At 41.5% G+C, this 22,494-nt stretch overlaps 1 protein-coding gene across 1 annotated transcript; it reads left to right on the top strand.

The window, feature by feature from the left end:
* Window positions 1–3,230: 3,230 nt before the first annotated feature.
* si:ch211-213d14.1 (protein POU2AF2) lies at window positions 3,231–22,472 on the top strand. Its single transcript, XM_050057070.1, has 5 exons — window positions 3,231–3,414; window positions 5,396–5,496; window positions 15,765–15,804; window positions 16,039–16,343; window positions 21,543–22,472. The coding sequence occupies exons 1-5, from the start codon at window positions 3,405–3,407 to the stop codon at window positions 21,978–21,980; spliced, it is 894 nt and encodes a 297-aa protein (XP_049913027.1). The 5' UTR covers window positions 3,231–3,404; the 3' UTR covers window positions 21,981–22,472.
* Window positions 22,473–22,494: the final 22 nt, after the last annotated feature.

The raw sequence follows: 22,494 nt of genomic DNA, 5'->3' as shown, positions 1-22,494 counted from the left end.
TATAAGCTGGCTTTATTAATGTTTGCTCATTATTATCTACCAGTGAGCGTGGCAGCCACCACAAAACTGACAGAAGAGTTCCTTTTTCTCAGTGTGTTTTCTGCACATTCAACTCAGAATATCTCACCACTTCCTGTCTCTTTCTGTTGCTGCACATATATTTTAAAAATAAGAGTAGGTCTATCAATAAAAACAAAAAGCCCCCAATCTAATTATCTGTCAGGCTGTTTCTGCATTAGAGCCCTCCGAAAATAACGACGTCATTGCTCAAAAACCAAAGTTTTGAGTCCTCTGTGTCGTTTAAGCAGCACATTTTATTAAAGCGTGCAAAAGAGAGCACTCTGGTGATCACTTTAACATTAAAGGCTTTATATATATGCTGCTGGGTACTTTCATCTTTAATAATACATTGTTTATTATTAGTTAATTATATTTTGTTCAAAGCAACTAAAACAGACAAATAAATGTAGCAGAGCAAAAACATTTTGGGTTTACTGCACCTTTATACTTTATTCGACTTAACTCTGATCTGTTGTCCTCGTTCGTGGACACCTTTTTGTGCCACCTAGTGGTAGTAAGAGCACAATACACTAATCCATGAAAAAACAAGATGGCAGCCATCTCTGCCAAGTCAGTCTACAGCCAATCACGACACGAAAGTGGACAAGGTCCAAAACCTGATCACATGTTATGGTTGAAACTTGTTTATTTAGGATTAATAAAAGTTTGTAGTTTGATACGGCAACAAATTTGACCAATTTTAGGAACAGAAACAAGATAAGACGCTGTTAATTTGCACACTCTCACTCTGACCTCGTCTGACGTTTGGTCATGGACTTTCCACGTCCAGATAAGACGTGAAAGGTATCCTGGGTGTGTTGGTTGTTGATGTTCTAGGACACTGTGTCAACTTCAGCCTGTTACATGCATTATCTGTTTTCAAAATATACTTCTGTTTTTACAGGAAATAAACGCACTACATCGGTACAATGCTGCGAGTTGACGTTTATTTTTTCTTCAACAATGAAAACATGTGGTTTGGTTTAGGAAAAAAGAACAAGGTTTGGCTTTAGAAACTTACAGGATGCGAACACCGCTCTCTCGGGTGAAAGTCGTGTTTGTTGGACCCGCCCACCTCACTCAGACTTTTGCCGCCTTAACTTTCGTCATTGTCCTGCCACATATCCCCCTGACGCCAGCAGGCACCATTAAACTATAACAGCAACCAGCCGTGTATCCTGCCGACGTTAAAGGACGCGTTTATTCAATGGTTTCTGATACACAAGTCACTGCCCAAGTGCCAGATTTCGACAACTTCAGAGTGAGACCGAGCTCGTTAATTAGGAAGTACTTTTTTTAGGACGTTGAGACTTTGTTATTGTCTTGTCTGGGACTTAATCATTAGCCATGTTTCCATCAGCCTGTTTAGATGCGCATCTAGAAGTATCGCATTGGAAAATTATGATGGAAACGCCAAAATTCAAATTAAAATCCCCTGATTCGCACAAACTAAAATACGCTTGCTTTGGCCGGGTTTTGGTTGATTCAAAAAAATGTTGATTCGCAAAACGGGGGATGGAAACAGAAAAAATGTTGATTCGCAAAACGGGGGATGGAAACAGTTATGTTCGAATTAAGTCTGACGTAGCGTACCTCTCTCCATGGTGATATCCACACTCCGGGTCGGGAAGGCGGTAATGCATTTACAAGCTGGTTGCCAACTGCCAGAAAACGTAGAAGAAGAAGAATGTGAGACTTGTTTTGTTTCCGGTTCTGCGGAAAACTCGCGCGAGTTCGTAGTTTTCACCAAAGTCCGTACATTTAATGGAAACACACAGGATTCGTATTTCTTTTAATGCACATTTCCCAGTGATTCAAATCACTTTTGGATGGAAACATAGCTCTTGCTGACAATGTTGAGTCTTTCATACTTATCGGGTCCTACTAATCCCACATAGTTAGGAGAAATTAAAATGCATATCAAACAAAAGGTCTCAGGAGGATAAAGTAGCAGTTGCAAAGTGTTCTGTTTCGACTCAGTACTAATTACTAACAACTACTAACAGATGCCAGAATGCATTTTAAAAAGCATCAAAATAGAAGGTTGTTCATTAAAAAAACAATCCACAGGGACGATCCACCAAGAAGCCCCAAGTATCTTCAAATTCTACAAACACCCACACGTCTGTGAAGCTGAATGTGCTCACTATAGAGCATAATGACAGTGTTTCTGCACGAGGTTGATAAGGTGACCGCCATGTGACATTTGCAGGTGTCTAAGTGGGAGTGAGTTGAGCTTGCATCATCACATTTCAAGTGTTTGGATCCCTATTTGAAACATCACACTGATCTACATGCAAATCCAAGCAGGCACAAAGTGTGCCACATTAATGTTTAGCTAGTTTATCTCACCTTCGTTATGAAATCACCCGTGATAAAATGTAACCAGGTTCAGTCTTTATCTCGTCAGCATCACAGCTTGGGGAGCTCATGTAAATGTTCATTGACACTATTCGCACTTCAACGAACTGCCAGTGTCGCAATCGAAAGGTAAAAAAACACAGTGAGGTTCAGCCAGGACACAATTAAAGAGTCAGATGGGAGATTCGTTATGACGCCAGCCGCGTGTTGTGTGGTGCAGCGTGCCTCCAGCTATTCTCCCCTCTCGTTTAAACACAAGGTTGAGTTGACTCATTTGTTTTTACTTTGCTCAAAGTCTTTTATACAAATTTCAGCACATAAATTTGAGTAGAAAATTGCATAATAAGGTCCTTTTATGCAAAAACATCTCACATTTTTAGAAAAAGGTTAATTTCTTGGCAGGAAGTCTCAGAGTCTGTTATCAACCAGGGATGCCAACACTCACCCTGCACACACAAAATGCTTTGGTGCACTCTGAGATGTTCCTGCTTGCTAAAATGCTCGACCTGAATCAAAAACAGAATCTGTCCCTGCAGCGAGAAAACTCCTGCAGCTACAAATCATATTGTGGAAACAATATATCCTTTTCCATTTGTGTGACGAGCGGGGGCTCAGGGAGGAGTGACACGCAGCCTCCCAGTCTCTCCTCCATGCCCCTGATGCTTCCTACCCCTAATCTTGACTACAGATGCAAATAGTCTAAAAAACGTCCCTACCAAACATTTGCATTTAAACAAATAGATAAAGGTCATTTTGAAAAGCTGCCTCCTCTGCCTGCACTGTGAGGTGGCATGTTCCATGTGTCCCTGCCCTCCTCACAACGTAGTTAAAGCTCCCATCGTGGCACGCCACTCAGTATGGTGCTGCACACTGGGATTCAGCTACTGTAGGCAAATACAGCTGAGGGAGAACAGAGAGGCCTCTGTCTGTGTGTGTGTGTGTGTGTGCGTGTATGTGTGTGTGTCAGAGTGCTGAACAGCATCATGGACACAGGTAAGATACACTCATTCATATCCAGGCTGACAGCTGCTCCTGCTGTCAGTACTTTTGTTTTAAATGCTCTAACCAAGATATTTGCAGGGAGAAAATTACTTTTTAAAATCAGCTAAACATCAGCTTTTTATTCTTTTCATGGAGAATGCATTCACAGAAATTTACTACAATCTTTTTTGTTTTTCTGTGTGACAGTGTACCATGTATTGTGACACTTGCTTGCCTTTAAATATTGGATATATTGTTTGCACCTCACTGTGTGCACCTTTGACATTATTTCTGTTATTTGGTTTCACTTGATAGCAACAGTTACAGTCAACTTAAGTTTGGTACTCTTATGGAGTGAGCCATTTTGTCAGGCTTTTACCATTTAAAAGAAAACACAGAGCATGGGGTGTTTTGCATTTGAGACAAATTGATAAAAATAAAAAGATTAAAGCGGTAAACAAACATATTTAAACAAAAGAAGGGTGTTTTAGGGAAATATACATGTCGTCAAATTTAGTGAAGCCTCACTGAAAAGATAATTCGTACTGTTCACAAGTTTTTATATGTTGAATCTTACGGTGAGCTGTTACTCAAATTTTGCACATTGCCATGAGCTAGTTTATATTTAGATTTATATTTGCTATACATTAGATTTTATACTTTCTATATTGTTATTTTAGTCCCAGTAAATGGCGCGCTTTGTATCTGCCCTCCTCTAACTTTGTACTGCAAAGTTTTATTTTTCATTCTATTCTATCTATGATGTGTGCGTATTTAATCAATAGTTTACCTTCGAGAAGCAAGTTGATTTAATAGCAATGATGTACACTTTCAAAAATGATTTACTGATTCACCTAAAAAAAATTAAGGTGACAATTTGTATGCATCTTTTTAAGTAATTCCAACTTTAGCATTATAGAGTAAATCCTATGAGTCTTTTATAATCTGACAAACCAACATAATTTGCTTTGACCTGGAAAAGCTTAATTAAGCTGAACCAACTTAATATTTATCCAGAAGCTGTGATGTTTAGTGGTCAAATTATTTATTTAAGATATTTTAACTTAATTATTTTCATTCCATGCTACTCAAAAAATGTCGTAAAATAAGCTGTCAGCAGAGTAAATGTGACAAACATGAGTTTTTTGTGCTGGAAAACTTTACACCAAGTGTTATCCATTAACCCCATGACTCATATTTAAGACTGAAGGAATGTATCAGCAGGAACACGACGATGTGAGGTGATGCATTTCTCCATACAATTCATATAAATCAGTGTTTGATATTTGAAAGATGCTTTTCATATCAAGCACTTGCAGGTTATTGTATGCTAATAGCTGGGATTCAAATTTTGAAACACAATGTTTAGTTTGTGCAAAGTGCACAAAAAAATACAAATATTTCGACCTGATCCAAAGACCATCTCATATTTTCAAGAATGTCAGTGGTCGAGCAAAGTCGGGGCTTATCTAAAATATCCATTCAAAAAGCCAGGATCTTTTACATAAAGTTTTTTGCATGCAATTTCCGTTTGCATAATAAAGTTTGCATTTTCATTGGGTTTATGCTCGCCAGGAATGCCCCCAAATCACTCCAGCACACATTAGAGATTTGAATGTAACAGCAAATGAGTTGCTCCTAAAATGCATACATGTAGAATTCTTATTAAGCTCTGTGTAATATTTTTTTTTGAGTCATCCAAATCACTCCACTCGTCCCTCACTGTGAGGTTTCAGCAAGTGTTTGTTGTAAATTGCCTCTTTTTGGCAGTCCATTTGCATCGACCAAACCAGAGGCAATTTCCATGACATTTACACACCGATCCCAAAGAGTCGTTCGCCTATATGAATAAAACTGTGACACATTCAAATGAACACACATTTGTGGGGATGGATGAAAATTTGTATGAAGTTGTGCTGCCGGCTGCGGGTCAAACTGTCTCTGGGTTTGTGTCGAGTGTGGATTCTCAAACTGTTTTTTCTGCTCCGTCTAGAATATTCTAAAAGAGTGTACCAAGGCGTTCGAGTCAAGCACACAGTCAAAGACCTGCTGGCGGAGAAGCGATCCCGACAGACAAATGGGCCCAGATACAGCGTAAGCACAATCTCCTCTAAAGCGCTCTGCTTTGTCCCGTCCTGTCTCTCCCCACTTCATTTTTCTCCCAAACCAAACAGCGCAGCCACAGTTGACATTCTGTTGGTGACACAATTAAGAGGTCGCCTTTTAAAAATCTCCTCTCCTTGTTTACATTTTGGCTTGTTTTGTGGACTAACGATCCATGGTTGATCCATTGACCACCTGTACCTCCCTCCCCCACTGTCTCTGCTCCCCTCGAGCGCTCCCAAAGCCAATCTGTAAATAGCTGAGCACGATGAGTGTAGAGAGAGACACAAAGCGCCCAGTCCCATCCTGACCTCACAAAAGAACACTGAACACAATGCTCGCAACGGTGACGGCCATGATCTCCCAAAAACTCCCCCGAGGTGGAGGCGCGGGCGGGGTGGGAAGATTGAGGTGGACAGGTAGCACAGAGACACAGAAAGGCCAGTGAAGGAGGCTGCCTATGCAAAGTTTGATCCACGCACACCTGCCAGCCAACATTGTCCTCGGCAGTTTACAGGCCGCAGACAAGCCTGCTATTGTCTCAGATACACACACCAACACACACTCTCACACGCAGTCAGAGAAATCAGGCTCTGCTTTTAGACATCTGCATGCACAAGCAAGACTGGCTTTTCATTTTCCACAAACCGCCTGTCAAAAGGCTTCACAGAGCAGCGTTTACTGTTTGTTTTCTGCTCAGCATCGGCATGTCCACTCTGCAGATACGCAGGCCGCCAACGACTCACGTAATGAGCCGACAGTGTGAGAGACAGGAGAGAAGAAACCACTAGATAAAAAAGAAAGGTCTAAACATGCAACACTTTCAGCTCTGACTTTTATTACGAGAACACTCCCAGTATGTTAGTTCCATGGCCTGTAAGTTGAACCAGTATTTGTGAGTATGAGCTACACTCTCTCAAAGACCAGAGAAGTCTCAAACTTGTGATGTCACCAAGTATGGAGTCTGAAGCTGCTCCATCAGCATGTTCTCATCCCAACTTGGCCAATACCTGCACTTCACTTTCTCAGGGGACCAATGCTTAAAAATATGAAGTGCTTGGTCCTGTGTCCTTAATTATTACTCAGTAATCATTACTCTTTTCAAAAGTAATGGTATTACTTTACTTTTTACTCCCTGTCAACAGTAACTGTACACTACTTGTTACATTACTTTTCCGTTACACCCCTCAAAACTGGTAGTTGCATATTTCCCCAAAATTCAGATGTGCGCCTCTGTGTTAATGTCAGGGTAATCGCTGGTAAGTGTAGCTCAGGCTAGACAGCTTGCAAATTATCATAGTCTACTGTTTTCTGTTGCCTTTGGCGGTTACTTTCCCAAAGATCTGCCTGAAAGATGGAAAGTCACTCGTGGCGCAACATTTCATCCACCACACATCCAGCAACAAGCTTCATCACTTCTTTGTAGCAGCAGCTGTCCACGATTAAAATCCAGTTTTGGTTGTTTAGCCAGTGCAGGGCTCAGTCTCACCTTTGGTGCAGTGTATTTCCTGGAGCTTCATGTTGCTGTGCTGTTGGTTGTAGTAGGTTTTTTTTGCAGAGGAAAGAGTTCGAGTACGACTACCTCTTGTCATCTTTCCTCCCAACAAAATCAAAGTAAGGGGAATATTTCCAGCCGCTCAGGAAAGGGTTTCCACCTTCAAAACTAGCTTGCTGCTTTGTGACGTCCCTGCGCAGCACGACGACTATGAAAATGACTCCGCTGATGTGACTGTTGTATTTCAAGTCAGCAGTAACATCTTAACTAGGTATAGAGTTTTGGGGTAATTGTAATATTATAACTGAAATCTTATTAGTAATTAGTTACACTACTCATTATTGGAAAAAGTACTATTATCACTGTGACGCATTACTGCTCAACACTGTCTAGGACGGCGTGTCAGTTTACGATTGTTACATACATCGTAATTGTTTCTTCGACCAACAGGGCTCTCATTTTAGTGTAGAGCGTCAGACTGAATTTACCAATGCACCATGTCAGGTCACTCACATGATAACCCTTAATACACATAACGTTATTCATCCCTACAACAGGAAATACTTTTTCCTAACCTGATATGAAGTGTGCGCTGCACATGTGAGCATTTTTGATGATGGCCTCCGTCCAGTCCTTTGGTCTTATCCAAGCAGCAACCTCCAGGGATGACGAGTGAAGCCAATGTGAAGTGCCAAAAACTGCAGTTCGTTGAATGGCCACTTGAGGCAGGCTCCAAAACCGAGTCAATCCCCACAGACCCCCATGCTGAAGCGCTCAACTTTACAGCAGAAATAAACATGTTTACAGCCTGGTACAAAAAATGGTTTTGGTCTCTATAGCTATTTTCCCCTTTCATGACAACTGTACAGGGGGTGAATTTTTTTATGACTCATCCGTTTAAATTTTATTAAGGCTTAAAGTTGTGCATAATTGAGGGCGTGGCCACTTTGAGTGACAGGTGGTGCCATCACCAGTGGCTAACTAGTTGCTGGCTGTCTGCTAGGCGTCATCTCAGCTAATTCGCAAGTCATTGGACCTGACCTCTCAGCCTTGTTTGTGCCTTTTGGATATTTTGTTTCGTGAGGGAGCTGGCACCAAGCGGCAGCATGAGCGGGAGCAGCCAACACCACAGGGCTAGCCAAAGAAGCTTAGCTTATTAGCCTTAGCTAACTTAGCAGCTTCGAGCGAGGTGGGCGTGTTTAAGCAACCAGGCTTCATTTGGCCCGCCGCTTTGCCCATTTTTGATTGGCCGGGAGTTGGGCGGAGTCAGGCACTGCCGAGATGGCGATGGCCAGAGCCAAGTATTTTGAGCTTCAAACCCGCTCCTCAGAAACCAATGGTGACGTCATGGTGACTACGTCCATATTTTTATACAGTCTTTGGTCTTATCACATTTAACCATCTTTGTTTTTGTTGACGGGCAGTGGCGGCTGGTTTTGAGCCATGACTCCTTCTATTCTGGCTCCCAATAACACAACAAGACAAACACAGCCTACAGCCCTGTGGTGTCATGTTTTGCCTCCAGCTAACAAACTGACGTCAGTGTGACATCGGCCCTAAAGGGGTCTAAAAGGTAGGAACTCGTCACTCATAGTAAAAGCTGAATGAGAAAATTGTTTTTTAGGGCCTGTAAACGAACATTGGTGATCCACAGTGACTGAGTGACAAGTTCCTCCATTATCATGAACACACACTGTAATTTATTTGACTCAACCCTTCATACAGTGTCCTGGTGCCTCACTCACTCACTAGCACCCGAAAAGTGTTCATCCACAGCTGATGGTTGAAAGCACCTGGTTGGGTAACTTTTCCCAAAAACTAGCGTCCAGCTGTTTCAGGAAATTATTGAGCCTTTATTTTAAATTAGAAACTACATCTATGTGATGCTTTCTGTAAAGAGTCACATCTTTGCTATGTGGAATTGTGGCTGAGAGCTGCAAGATGAGATTTCAGAAAATATTGATGGACAAGCTAACACTAACGCTGGTTGTGGTCTTTTCGTGGGACTTTAAAATGTCTACATTTGCAAAGTTATGAGTACTAACAGCAACATGAATAAGACACATTGTCCAGACCTGACCTACAACATGTGACAAGTGTCTCTGTCAGGGGTCAGCGAGTGCACAGATGACACAATAACAGCAGCTCAGGAGGCTCCAGCTTCTGCTTTTGTTAATCCTCGAAATGCTGATAACAAACTCTCTGACTGTTGTACTGGTGTTGGTTTGGTTCATTTTACAGTTTTTTGTCTTGTAGGTACAAAATTAAAAATAACAATTGACATTGCATTTGGACTCACCTGACAGCTGACAAATTATTTTACTCGTTACACTTCATTTCCATCTTCAGTCTGACATGTGTCCACTTTAACTGATTTCCGTGAAAGAGGGGGATTCCATTTTCCCTTTCACTAGAGACCAATGTATCTGCTTGAATCTGACGTCATCTTAAATCCACACTGATGCCAACATACTGGGTTTGTCGGTGTTTTAAGAATGGAGCGGAGCACAGTAACAACAAACTGTGATGTCGGGTGATGTCTGTATTGTCTTTTAGCAGTGGCCGTTGTTGTTGTTATTTCTCCTCACTGGTGCCGGTGCACCACCTGATCTTTTTCATTTTAACTGAGAAATCGCTTTTTCATGTTACAGTGACATATCATTCTGTCTGCTCAGTGGAGTGGGTGAACTCAAAGGTCTGAACCCAGGTGACATTTATTCTGTTTGAGTGTAATTTTAATTTCAAACTCTCACTTAAAGGACCAGTGTGTAGGATTCAGGGGGATCTATTGGCAGAAATGGAATACAACATTCAGAATTACTGTGAAATTATGTTTTCGTTAGCGTACAACCATGACCCACTGTGGATATCGACATATCAGTGGGTCCTCTTCCACAGAGTCCACCATGTTGTACCACCATGTTTCTAGAGCAGACAAACCAAACACTGACTGTAGAGAAGGCCTTTTGCGTTCTTCACATGAAGGCCACCGTAGGTGAGGGGAAAGTGTTTTCACAATAAAGCAACATTTTTGAAGAATTTTTGAAGAATCCAGCATTGAGGCAATGTAACCTTTGAAAGTATAAATATTACACTCTTACTTTTAGAAATTAAATTTTAATTGACAAGCTATAAAACACACATTCGGTCAATGCAGTACCCTCACTTGGTTTGCTGCTACGTCATATTTTTGTGTGCATGTACATATATATATATATATATATATATATATATATAACAAGTTCACTTAAGTATTTATGATTTTTTCCTTGTCTTGGTTTTAGACTTAGGTAATCCCTAGACTGTTGCACAAAAGACCTTAGAAACCAAAGCAAGATACCTCGCTCTGACTGATCTGCAACATGACCGAGTTTATGGTGATAAACTATGTTCTGGGGATCAAATGTACTGTGCAGTTTGTGCTTTCTATGATTATATTCCTCCAGAAGTTTAATCTTTTCCTCCTCTGACCATAAGCTTCTTGATTTTCTTTTCGTCTGCCATTTTGTCACTAACTGTAAGACAACTTTGTGAGACGATAACAGGCGACACAAGTGTGAGTCCAAACAAACAAACAATCAATCTCCATGGAAACTTTTACAGTTGTAAAATCTCTTTTAATGCAGTAAGTGAGTTAATGTTTTTCCTTAACTTAGGAAACCTTAGGGGATTCTGTAAGTATTGAAAGTTTATTTCTTCGTAACATGTACACCAAATTAAAAATAAGCCGTACATCACACTTAAAGAAAAAGAGGTCTTTTCCCACAACTTGAAGGATTTAATGAACAAAATCCAGTTTTTCCTTCATTTATCCGTCTGTCCCTTCTTCCCTCCTTCCTTCTTCCCGTCCTTCCCTGTTTTGTAATGAGTAATTACGATGCCTACGGGAAATATATCGGAGAAAAAGTACACATGCTGTTTAGGAAATGTAGCAGAGTAAAAGTGAAAGTTGAAACAAATATGAAAACTCAAGTGAAGTCAAGACTATCTCTGCTGCGTTGTTTCAGCATGTATCATTATCCTCTAACTAAAGGCAGTGTAACTGTTATGTTTTCTATCAATAACACTAATTTAATGATATTTAAAGTTGTAATTATTATAGAGTAATATCAAACTTCAACTCAGATCAGTAAATGTCAGCCATATTCTCATGACACTGGGTTGTATCTGCAGGTATCCGACCTGCAGCTCAGCTCCTCTTCAATGCCAGGTTTACTTGTATGTTTATAAATGACGCATGAAGTCCCAGTGGTGCACAGAGGCACACAGTAACTAAAGCCATCCACGGCCTCATGTTAGCTAATGCCGCCTTTTATCTGCAGGAATAATAGGCCATTGAGAGTGAAGAGCAAACTCTGACCACAGAGTCATACTCCTCATGTTGGGACACGGAGAGCGCCGCAGTGAAAATAGAAAGACCTTACATCATTTCACTTTGTGTGTTTGTCTTTTCCGAGAGCGTTTCTGTTGAGGTGCTGTGTCCAAACATGCTGCTATTACATAAATGATGCGGGACCGTGAGAAATGAACATGACGTGACATTTCATGAGGCCGGGGAGACTTTGTGTGATGTGTCTGTGGGTCAAATGTTTCACCGGTAACCAATAAGAACTCACAACTCAAGATAAGAGTGAACTTTAATGACCCCTGTAGGGAAATGTGGTGCTTTGACAGTAAATAGTGGTCAGATAGAATAAGAAATGAAATATTTTTTTAACATAAAGTCCTAAAAGTTCAAACACTAGAACATGATAATATAAAGTAAGTAAAGGAGCTGCAGTAAAGTGATGAACAAAGACAGAAAAAAGAAACTTAATAAGAGAATATTCTCTCAAACATGTGTGTTCATTTTATCGTTAAAATAGGTGCAACTATTTTTTGAATATCCGCGTGTAACAGACTGTGAGAATATATAAATATGAAGCGTGTTTTGCATGAGAAGGAAGAGCTTTTCTGTGAAATAATGTTAATAAGTCCATCATCAATACCCTCCTCCACACACACACAAATACACACACACACACACACACACACACACACCGGCTGACTGTCTGAGCTTGAGCGAGCTGATTTCCATACGCAGCCTTCAGAGATGCACTGAGCCGTACCTGGGCCACATGAGGAAGTCTTGGCACTGGCAAATCACATTCAAATTCAGCCCTCAAAATTTGCTTGCCTCCCAGCCAACACAGGCTTAATATCAACTCTTTCATGTTAGCAATATGCAAACAAGAGAGCCTGTCAAACCCTGTCTGTGTGTGTCTCGCTCCGCACCAATTTGTATCTGTCTTCAGAACAGAAACAGACAGACAAACAAGTTGTTAATGGTGCTGGTTAATTATTAGAGAATATCAAATTCAATATTATGTATAACATTATATTTATCAAGTGGATCAGGGGTCAGCAACTGTTTCTATCTAAAGAGCCATTTTAACCAAAAATAAAACTCTATCAGGAACCACAAAACAAATTTGAACCTTATAATGAAGCTAACACAACATTGAAGGCAAACAACTCTGTCCACACTATTAGATTCTCTTTTATCCTCCAAGACTACTCCGTTTTTGGATTTTGAATCCACAGCTAGCCAAGCTTTGGAAACTCTTTGGGACTACAATAATAATACATGAATTTTTTTTTGTCAAAGTGTAAATTCATGCTGTGCACCCACACATTGTTCTAATTGAGAGCCTATCCGTTTCCAAAGAAACGAGACAGGGAAACAGGAACCATCATCAGTACTGCACAGTTTGCACAGATTGCTCCTCAAATGCGATGTTGTTGTGATGATGGCATCTGGTACTCTTCTGGGGAAACAACACAATAAACCCTTTGGCCTTTTGGCTCTGCCTGCATGTCTCTTGTGACTGTGAATGTTTCCCAGTGTTGTTTAATTTTATCCTCCGCTCGATATAGTGCGAATAAGATGACACAAATGTCAGGCTGAATATGGGGGAAATGTGTATGACAGCTAAAACATTCCCATTGGATGGAATAGTGCAGCTATAAAACTGAAGTCTTGGGTTTATATCGTCACAATGTAAAGACTGTGAGCTGAGCTGGATCTCGCTGACAGGGCCAGCATGAGAAACAATGCTGCGCATATTCATTGGGCTACACACTGCGGAAGTAAACTCAGAGGCTAGAAAACTTTTATGGCATGTGCGCCAGGTGAGCAACTCTTCCAGTATCTAGGTATTATAAAATCCATGGCTACAACAGTAAAGTGCCCAGTCACCAGAAGAAAATGTACATTTCCACAAACCTTAGACACGTCACATTTGCACATTGTATTTGCATCATAACAGCGTTTCTAAAGTGATGTAGTATATGACCTGACTTTGTCACTGGGAGGTGGGGGAGGTGAAGCATGGCGTGTCACCTGAGTGAAACACCTGCCAAGCTGCAGATCACTGCCTGAGACCAACTAACAAAAGAACTGTTTTTTAGTGAGACATTACTGTGTTTCCTGCAGCTTATTGGCCCCCAGATGTGGGTGTTTTATAATGATCCATCGCTGCTTTTCCAACCAAGTGATTTTAATTCTAAAGCCAACCAGCTCTTAAATTTATTGTGGTGATTGGGTTGCTTACACGGTCTAATATACACGACCTAATATATAATAACATAGGAGTCACAGGGGGCATTTCTCTGTAGAATGAGTACTTCTGCTTTCAATAGCTTTAAGTAAAATACTTCCAAATAAAGTTTGGAGTACAGAACTTGTAATGGAGTATTTTTTTACATGACTGAATTGTTGATTTTACTTAAAAGGATAGTGCACCCAAAAATGAAAATCCAGCCATCATCTACTCACCCATATGCTGATGGAGGCTCAGGTGAAGTTTTAGTCCTCACAACACTTGTGGAGATCCAAGGGGAGAGTGGGTAGCAACACAGCTCCACGTAATGGAGGCTTACGGCGCCCCAGATTCAAACGTCCGAAAACACATAATTGAAACTACAAAATATCTCCATACTACCTCATTGTAGCCTGTAGCTCTAACTGCCTCTCTGTGCACCGTGCTCACGTGTGTGCCCTTGCGTGAGACAGTGAGACATGGGCACCGCGTTCATGTGTGTTCACTAACATTGCTCTGTAATTACTGGATGTGTGAATAAGCACCTATTTGCAAACCAACCTGGTCTCACTCCGAAGTCATCGAAATTCGGCTCACTTCCTGTATGACCTAAAACCTAACCACATACACCTGTTGGCTATGCATGCCCACGTGCGTTTGTTGTTGAAAGAAAAGAATGTCAATCTGCGTGTTGTACTGACATACTGCTTTTATTTTGAAAGGGACTGTATGCAAACTGTACATTTCCAATGAAAAGCAAAGTGTACTTTGAAAACAGACAATGCATGTAACAGGCAGAAGTTGACACGGCGTCCCAGAACAACAACCAATGCACCCAGGGTACCTTGCACATTATATCTTGACGTGAAAACACTGTAAGGCCTAGACACTGGCAATGAAGGACCCCTCAAACCTCAACGAACCTCAAAGAAAACAGCTGACGGCCAACCAGCAAGTATGTTCTGAAATAACTCTCCACACTAGCAAACAGTGGCCGTCTGTAATCATCATTCAGAAAGAGAAACTTGAAGACTGTCATGATGCTATTTAGCCAGTTAGCACATAAACAGCACAATCCGATGTTGAAAGAACAGAGCATATTATCTGTGCACCTGTGAACAATGACACAAACCATCAGGAAATGTTTCTGCTAAACAGCTCAGTGGCTAAAGAAAAATAATCTTACCTTATGGAACAAGTTTGTTTTGGTCTCACTCCCTCTGGACTTTAGCTTTTTGTTTACTTTCCTCACTTTCGTTTCTCTGCTTGCGCGCTGAGCTGAACTGCCAATCACAGTGATTTCATTCACTGACAGGCTCCGCTGTGGCCAACAGTGATTCAGCATGCTGAATCCGTCCAAAAAAAGCAGACGAGGGCCGACAAGTAAGCAGGCAAGAACTGACAAGGGCAACAGATGCTCACATTAACCAATGGCTGACTGTCAGCTTGGTGTGTCAGGGCCTTTACGTGCCCCCCCCAAAAAAAGGTTTAAGTGTTAGATCTGATCACATCTTCCACCCGTGAGCCAGTGTGGGTCCTGTTCCAAAGGTTAGTTATAGTTAGTGATAGTTTGCTTGCTCGTAACCAGTATCCAGAAACCAAAACAATAAATTAGGCAAAATTAGAGAAAGGTCTGAGAACAGAAATTTGTGCAGCAAACACTTCATATTCCTATCGTGGTGATTGCCTCAAATAATGTGTGTGATGAGGCTTCCACTGGTTGTCTTTTATCTACTTTAAGTACATGGCTCAGTGCCAGATCAGTCAGTTTCTTACTTTCACCACATTTTTATTGACTTCCTGTCAGGACTTCCCCTCAGACGACTTCTGTATGTTTTCATAATATCCATCTGTCGAGTCATTACCAGACTGTATGTTTGTTTGACTTTTTTTTCTTACCTTTATGTCTGTGCTTTGCATCTTTAACCTTTTACGTTTTAGTAAGTTTTATTTTAGCAGTTTGATGTATGAAAATCGATGTTACCATTCTGCAGCCTGACCTGATCACTGCTGTACGTACAGGAAGTGTACACTCTAACTATGCAAACACTGTAGGATTCATTTACATTTATGAGGAAGGCACTCCCTTCTTCCTGTCACTCTGCAGGATATTTATCTTCACATGTAATTAAGATGTCATCCAGTTCTCACGCCTTATTTCAAGTCTTTTTTCTCTGTCACAGGGGGGATCGACCACTCCGCCCTCATTCGTCCAGATGCCAGGTGAGACGCTGCAAACAAATGTAACATCAAATATCCCTCACTCTTTACTGCCTGCAAGCCAAAGCTGTCAACACAGGCTCAATTGGCTCTCTCATTATCAGCACTTAGAGGATCCTGATTTGTGTTTTGTCAGCAAATTTCAAGAATCAGGGGCTTGTAAACTTCACAGAGCCTCAGTGCTGTGATGAAGATTTCATTCATCCCAGTCTAAAAGCTTTGTATTTCCCTCCGCAGGGTCTCACATGCTGCCCAGCTACTACGGCATGAGGCGTCCTTTCATCTCAGACTCAGACTTCTGCCCGTCCACCAAGCAGTTCTCCCCTGACGTCTATTCGCCCACACTGAGTGGTAAACCTCTGGGCTGCGAGCCCTCCACCATGACCGGCTACTCCCCTTTCATTGACAGCTACTACCCAGAGACCTTCGGTGACTACCGTAGCGCCGCCGCCTTCTCCAGCTCAGGAGGATCCTTCCTGCCATCGTCTGCCCTCTCATCCCTGCTGCCCCCCTTTGGTGGAGAGTCCTCGCATTTATTCCTGGTAGGATGGGCTCCTGTGTGTGGATGTCTGTGACAGAGTAAAGGTGCATAATCATCTAAAGTAAATCTGAAATCAGGGAGAAAGGTGTTTTAATGATCATTTGGATGCCTGAGGAATGTTTTAAGATAGACTTAAAAAATACTGAAACTATCTTTTAAACCTAGTGCATGCTGGGAAATGCTCAAAAGGTTTTAAACCAGCTTGTGAAGAAAAACAAAAAGGCTCCATACTCCAGTGTGCAGGGGCGTCGTGGTGGGTGAAAAAGTGGGACTGATTACCCAGGGCCCCAGTGGGAGGGGGGCCCTAGAAAAGGCTGGAATAACTAAATTAAAATTGGCTGAATAATCGGTTGAAAGGCTGAGCTTTATTGAAGAAAAGCCGCGGACAAAATCCTGCTAATTCAGTGATAAATACATTTCATTTCTTTTAGAGTCTTCACAAAAAAGTTTCCTGTTATTTTGTTTTATAAAAGCTTTTATTGTTATGCAGCAAAATTAGGAGATCCTGTTTTTTCAAGCTGACAGTGAACATGACACAGTAAAATAAAGCAGATATCTAAAGTAAAAACAGGACTCAGGAGAGAAACTAAACTCCAAACCTCAGAGATTCAGTTAGAAGCTACAAAAGTACTGAGAGACTTTTCTCTCTCTTGCAGACAGACACAAAAGAAGTCTTGCCAAACACACGGCGCATTTCAGAAGGGAGGCCAACCTGCTGTTGGCAGGACGTCACTGCCCAGCTTTTGGACCTACTCTTGAGCAGGTCCATCACTGGCTTGCCTTGCGTGTCTAAACATATAATGAGAAAAACAAATCGGCACGGCATGGCAGGACTTGGCACGGCCAAAAGCAGTTCTGGGAAAAAGGTATTAATGCAGAGCTGAGGGAGTGACTGCTTAAAGCCACAGTGTGCATATATTGCATTCAAATGGATAGCGCACTCTAGCGCCTCACTGTTTCAAACGTGTATTGCAACAACGGTAGCTGCTGTGTACCAAAAAGCTATGATAACACTGATGAAACCAAACCATGTCATCCGATACTTGATGGAGTATTCATTCAGGCTCCTACACAGACACACACGACGCGAGTTGACACCACATCTTCTCACCATGATGGCTGTGTTTACAACGTAGGACTGTTGGGGAGGGTGTAAGTTGAAACAAACCAATCACATCTTGTCTTTTGATAATTGACAAGTGGCTCAACCTCACACACCTCATCCCTCTCCTCGCAACACTGCGTAGCTGACAGCGAGTAACAGCTGTTAGCGGCTGTTAGCTGACAGCGGCACTGGCCGCTAACAGCCAGAGATGGGCAAAAATACATCAAAATGTATTTTGATACAAAATACCCCTCAAATAAATGTACCAAAATAAAATACAAAATACTGGTGTGAGAAAATGTATCAAAATAAAAAACATGTATTTTGTATTTTCAAATACAGAAAATACTTTTTCTTTTTAGCTGCGACCCGCAGCTCTATAGGTCACTCTGTCGGTCAGTCCACAAAGCTTTTCATGAATAACTCAAAAAGTCCTTGACCAAAAATGCTCAAAATTTGCATACTGCAGCTAGAGACCACGAGTAACTATACCAGAAAGAATGCCCACGATTCGTCCATAGGTGGCGCTATACTAACCGATTCAAATCTTTTTGTGAATAACTCAAAAAGTCCTTGACCAAAAATGCTCAAAATTTACATGCTGCAATTAGAGACCACACGTAACTATGCCAGAAATAACAACCATGATTCAGCCATTAATGGCGTGATAGTAGCAAATTTGGTCACAGCTATTGTAAATCTGCACTTGTTTTCTCACAATCTGGTATAGCAGAGTATTCAGGTTTGGGCTAGTGTGGGTCCATCCACGTGAGCAGCATGCCTGGCAAGTCTAGTCTAGCTGTGCTGTGAACTGTCCACCGACGGTCTAGCTAAACAGCAGCAAGTTGCTGTAGCTACTGTAGCTAGTTCACTTGTTTGCTGTCTGACTTGGAGCCTTTGGAGCCCTGTGTTCAACTTTTTTCAAATGAAAAAGAGAAGAAAAAAAAAAGCTAGGGACATGTAGGCTACTCTAAAATATTATTTACTGATTCAGATTTAGATTCAGACAACTTTATTGATCCCACATGAGGCAATTTATTTGTAGCATACTCATCCCAAGCATCAACCACAACAACATACAATTTCCTATGTTATGCACAGTCCAGTAAAACAGACCACTAGGTCATTGAAGGGCACATTGAATGGCCCAAGTTTAAAAAAAACATATAGATAAAAATATTTTTAAAAAACAATTATAAGAATGTGTGGTCTATTATTTTTGTTTTTTGATTCGTGGAGAAAGTATTTTGAGTATTTTAAATACTAATAATGCTTTTTATCAGCCTTATCAAATACAAATTGCAAAATACTCAAATGTAATTGAAATACGTATTTTAAATACAAGTAATAGAAATACTGCCCATCCCTGCTAATAGCGGTTAGCGGCTAACAGCTAACAGCGGCGCTGGCCTGTGATTGCATTACCTTTCTCCTTCAGCAGCTCTCTCCACCTGGGAAAGGCTACCCCGATGTTGACCCTCATTTTTTGAATTTGCCGGTCACGTTGCCTTTTTGATTCCCTTTTGCGCTTTCTTGGCGACGAGGATTCCGTCTCCCGTGATGCTGCATATGCATGATCCTGCAGTATGCTCAAAGAGTGGGACTTTGTTATGCTGCAGCAGTGCCGGAGTAATAGCGAAGCGCCTCTTGCTCCTCTCCTTCTGCTTCTCAGTCACGCAGCGCTGGCCTGGCTCTCAATGAAAATGCCAAAGGCGGGGCTGTATGTCCTCTGCCGGCGGATGTATTCTCAAGATGGCGAAACGTTATGGAACCCCCAGATGACTTACCCGCACAATGTACAAACAAATCTGAAATTCTCCTTTTACGAGAATAAGTCAGATTATTGGTGGAGGTAATAATACACCAATGATGATATATTTATGAATGCAGACATAAATGTTTGCCAGTATACAACTAAAAATGTTACACAATGTCCCTTTAAGCTGCTGGAGCACCAGCGTACCCTGTCATGTCTTTCCCCAAAAGGAAAATGAGAGTTGCTAAAAACAAACAAAGAAAGGAAAGTGAAAAAAAGTGAACTGACTTTGTAAAAAAAAAAAAAAAAAGGTGGATGAGAGAATCATAGACTGATAGAGGGAGAGCGGGGCCCACAGACAATGCATATGCAGAAGGCCCAGAACCTGGTGCTGCGCCCCTGCCAGTGTGTTTGCAGAATACCTCCGTTTGCTATTATTATTTTAACAGATAGAAACAGCTGTTTGTGATGTATTACTTTTAACACTGTGTAGATACAGACAGAGAGGTGTGACATGCAACAAAGTTCCCTGGTCAGAGTCAAACACAGACAACTGTACTACTGTCGGCCGTAATTGTACACCACACATCAGTGGTAACAGTCAGGTGTTGGTGGCAGATATTAGTTGAAACTCGTCATTAGCAACCTCTAACAAGATGGAAAAACTTGGACGGCTGATAATTTTGACTTATTTGGCTTTTTACAGGTTCAATATATTAATTTAACGATGATGCAGTATCATCAATACAAAGTGAAACCATCGATACGTGTCATCATCTTTAAGATTCACCTTTATTTTGAAGTTCCCATGGCATGTCTGTGTCACCACTTCTGTCCAAGAACAACTCCTTTCTAAACATTCAAACAGCACTGTGGCCTAACGCCTGGCAGATCATGTTAAGCAGCCGAGCAAAAGACGAAATTGAAATCAAAATTGTGCGATGTCAGACTTTGTATCATCAGTAAATGTCATAGTGTTGGTTAAAGAGTTTGTATAATATCGTATTGCAATGTCACTTGTAATTTACACCCCTGTCTGTGAGGAGGAGCACTCAGGCTGTGAAAACAGTTTAGTGTCCTCTGTGTGCCTGGAGGGAGCTAAAAAAGAAATCTGATGCTGGGTTACCCAATCAGATTAAGACTGAGACTTAAAGGTCCAGTGTGTCGGAACATTTTCTCATTTACTTCCTCAAGAAAATCTCAGATTTGCAAGTACTTGGAACAAAAAGTGGATCATTCATAAGTGGATATTACATGTTCTCTGCAGCTGCTCAAACAACACAGTGCACATCGAGGTATACTCCACATATGCTAGTCTTTGAAAACTGAATAATTCAAGCCAAATGCATTTTTCACATATTGGTGTTTTGTATTTTTTCCCCAAATTAGAAACTTATATTTTTGTTGCCACCATAGAAATGTAAAAGCACAGGAGCAGTGGCCTACAAGGATTAAATGCTGTGTATGAAAGCGTTGTCAGGGTGCTTTGATTATGATCCAATCCAGAGATTGTAATTATTTTAGTTACAGTCACTCATAGTGCAGGACAAAATTCAACACTACTTATATGTTGTGTTTTTGCTACCTTAGAATGAGCTGTAAATACATAGAGAGTGAGGACTCGTTTATATAGATCAGTATGTTGCACCACCATGTTTCCAACCTAACCAAGTGCTTTTATTGCCTAAACTTAAGGTTATTAACCTAAAAACAGTTTTTACCGATGTAGTAAGATAGTTTTGAAAAGACGCAATGCATGTAAAAAGCCTCTATTGAGACACTGTTCGAGATCATCCAAAACAAATGCAGGAGGCAACCTAGCGCATCATATTTTGACATTTTGGTCCTCTAACAAAGCGGCAGTAGTCTGATGAGCTGGGATGAGAATATGTCAAATAATCCACTGAATTTCAAATGGAGGGAGAATTTTTCTCAACCTACAAAGGACAATTTAATCCTTCAGTCAATCTAAAACAATCAAAACCAATTCAGCTCCTGGAGAACACCTCTTGAACTATCAGAAAATAAAGGAAAGCAGATGTTGAACACGCCAGGAGAAGTCACACTGGTTGCATTGCTTGACACTACTAAATCCCAAATTCTCAAACATAGTCAAACATGTCTTTTATTTCCTTTCTCTAGACATTACAGGAAACAGGAAATCAATGAAAGTAGCACACAGGCTGAGGAAGAATATAAATGACATCATGCCATAACAAAGCACTCCTGTTCTGATATGAGCCAACAGTCTGACGGTATCTGATGGTGGACGCTTCCTTTAGTCGGCAGAGGAAATGACTGAATAATTTGTCCTCTCCTGTCTTGTCTTCCTGCCTCAGAGAGACTCGTGGGAGCAGTCGGTCCCAGAGCCAGTATCCCAGGTGGATCCTCTGTGTCCAGACAGCCTGGCTTCAGTCAGCGTCCCACCCTCCATGCCCAGCCCTGAGCCTCCAGGGAGCCCCTCCCAGTACCGCACCCCCAGCCGAGGCTCCTCCATGGGCCCCAGCTCCAGCAGCCAGCCCTACACCCTGCACCCCCTGGAGGACGCCCACTACCACCCGTTAACCACCAGCAGCTCCTACCCGGTCTCCTCCACCTCCTTCCCCTGCCCACCATACATGAGCACTCCCATCAGCGACCTGGTGTGCAAGATGGTGACAGAGGAGGCCGATGAGAGTCACGTCGGCCTCCCTGCCAACGGCGAGGCCCCATCGTCCTGGGCCAAAGAGGACGGAGTGAGCTCCTGGTCGCCCTACGAGATCAGGAGGGCCTACTGACTGGATGATGGGTCAGAGGGTCACAGTTTAGAAGAAGGAGGTTTCACAGACAATTAAACGATGAACTCAACAAGCACTTGGCAGTCCAGAGAAAAATCAGTCAGCTGTGGAGTGTTTTGGTGACAGGACGATATCCATTTATTTACAGAGAGAGCATTCACGTTGGTAGATGTGTTGGTAGGAGCCGGTTGAAGGCGTTGAAGAGCCTACTATTTCGTAAACAAGAAAAGGTGTGACTTTTTTTAAATTTGTTTGAAACAGAACGGACTAACAAAACACACCATGTGCCTTAAAACTGAAAAACAAACCAACAAAAATCTAGTTTAGTTGATTAAAGAAGGTCGACTTTCATGTTATTAAAAACTGTTTGAGCATCTTACAAAGAACCATAAACTTCCAGCTTACTCCATTGCCAGTGGGTGCAGGCTAAGAGTGTCTAGTTGGAGTTAAAGTCTGATTTAAATTATATACTGTACATATGTTCACATATCTGTGTTTAGCTGAAAATAAACAT

Source organism: Epinephelus moara, chromosome 2 (genome assembly GCF_006386435.1).
Source record: "Epinephelus moara isolate mb chromosome 2, YSFRI_EMoa_1.0, whole genome shotgun sequence".
Lineage (NCBI taxonomy): Eukaryota > Metazoa > Chordata > Actinopteri > Perciformes > Serranidae > Epinephelus > Epinephelus moara.
This window is presented reverse-complemented; position numbering and strand designations above follow the sequence as displayed.

Excerpts from the sequence above, each read along its gene's own strand:
- si:ch211-213d14.1 (XM_050057070.1), top strand. Across the intron at positions 15,805-16,038 it reads CTCATTCGTCCAGATGCCAG|GGTCTCACATGCTGCCCAGC; the intron begins GTGAGACGCTGC and ends TTCCCTCCGCAG. Across the intron at positions 16,344-21,542 it reads AGTCCTCGCATTTATTCCTG|AGAGACTCGTGGGAGCAGTC; the intron begins GTAGGATGGGCT and ends TTCCTGCCTCAG.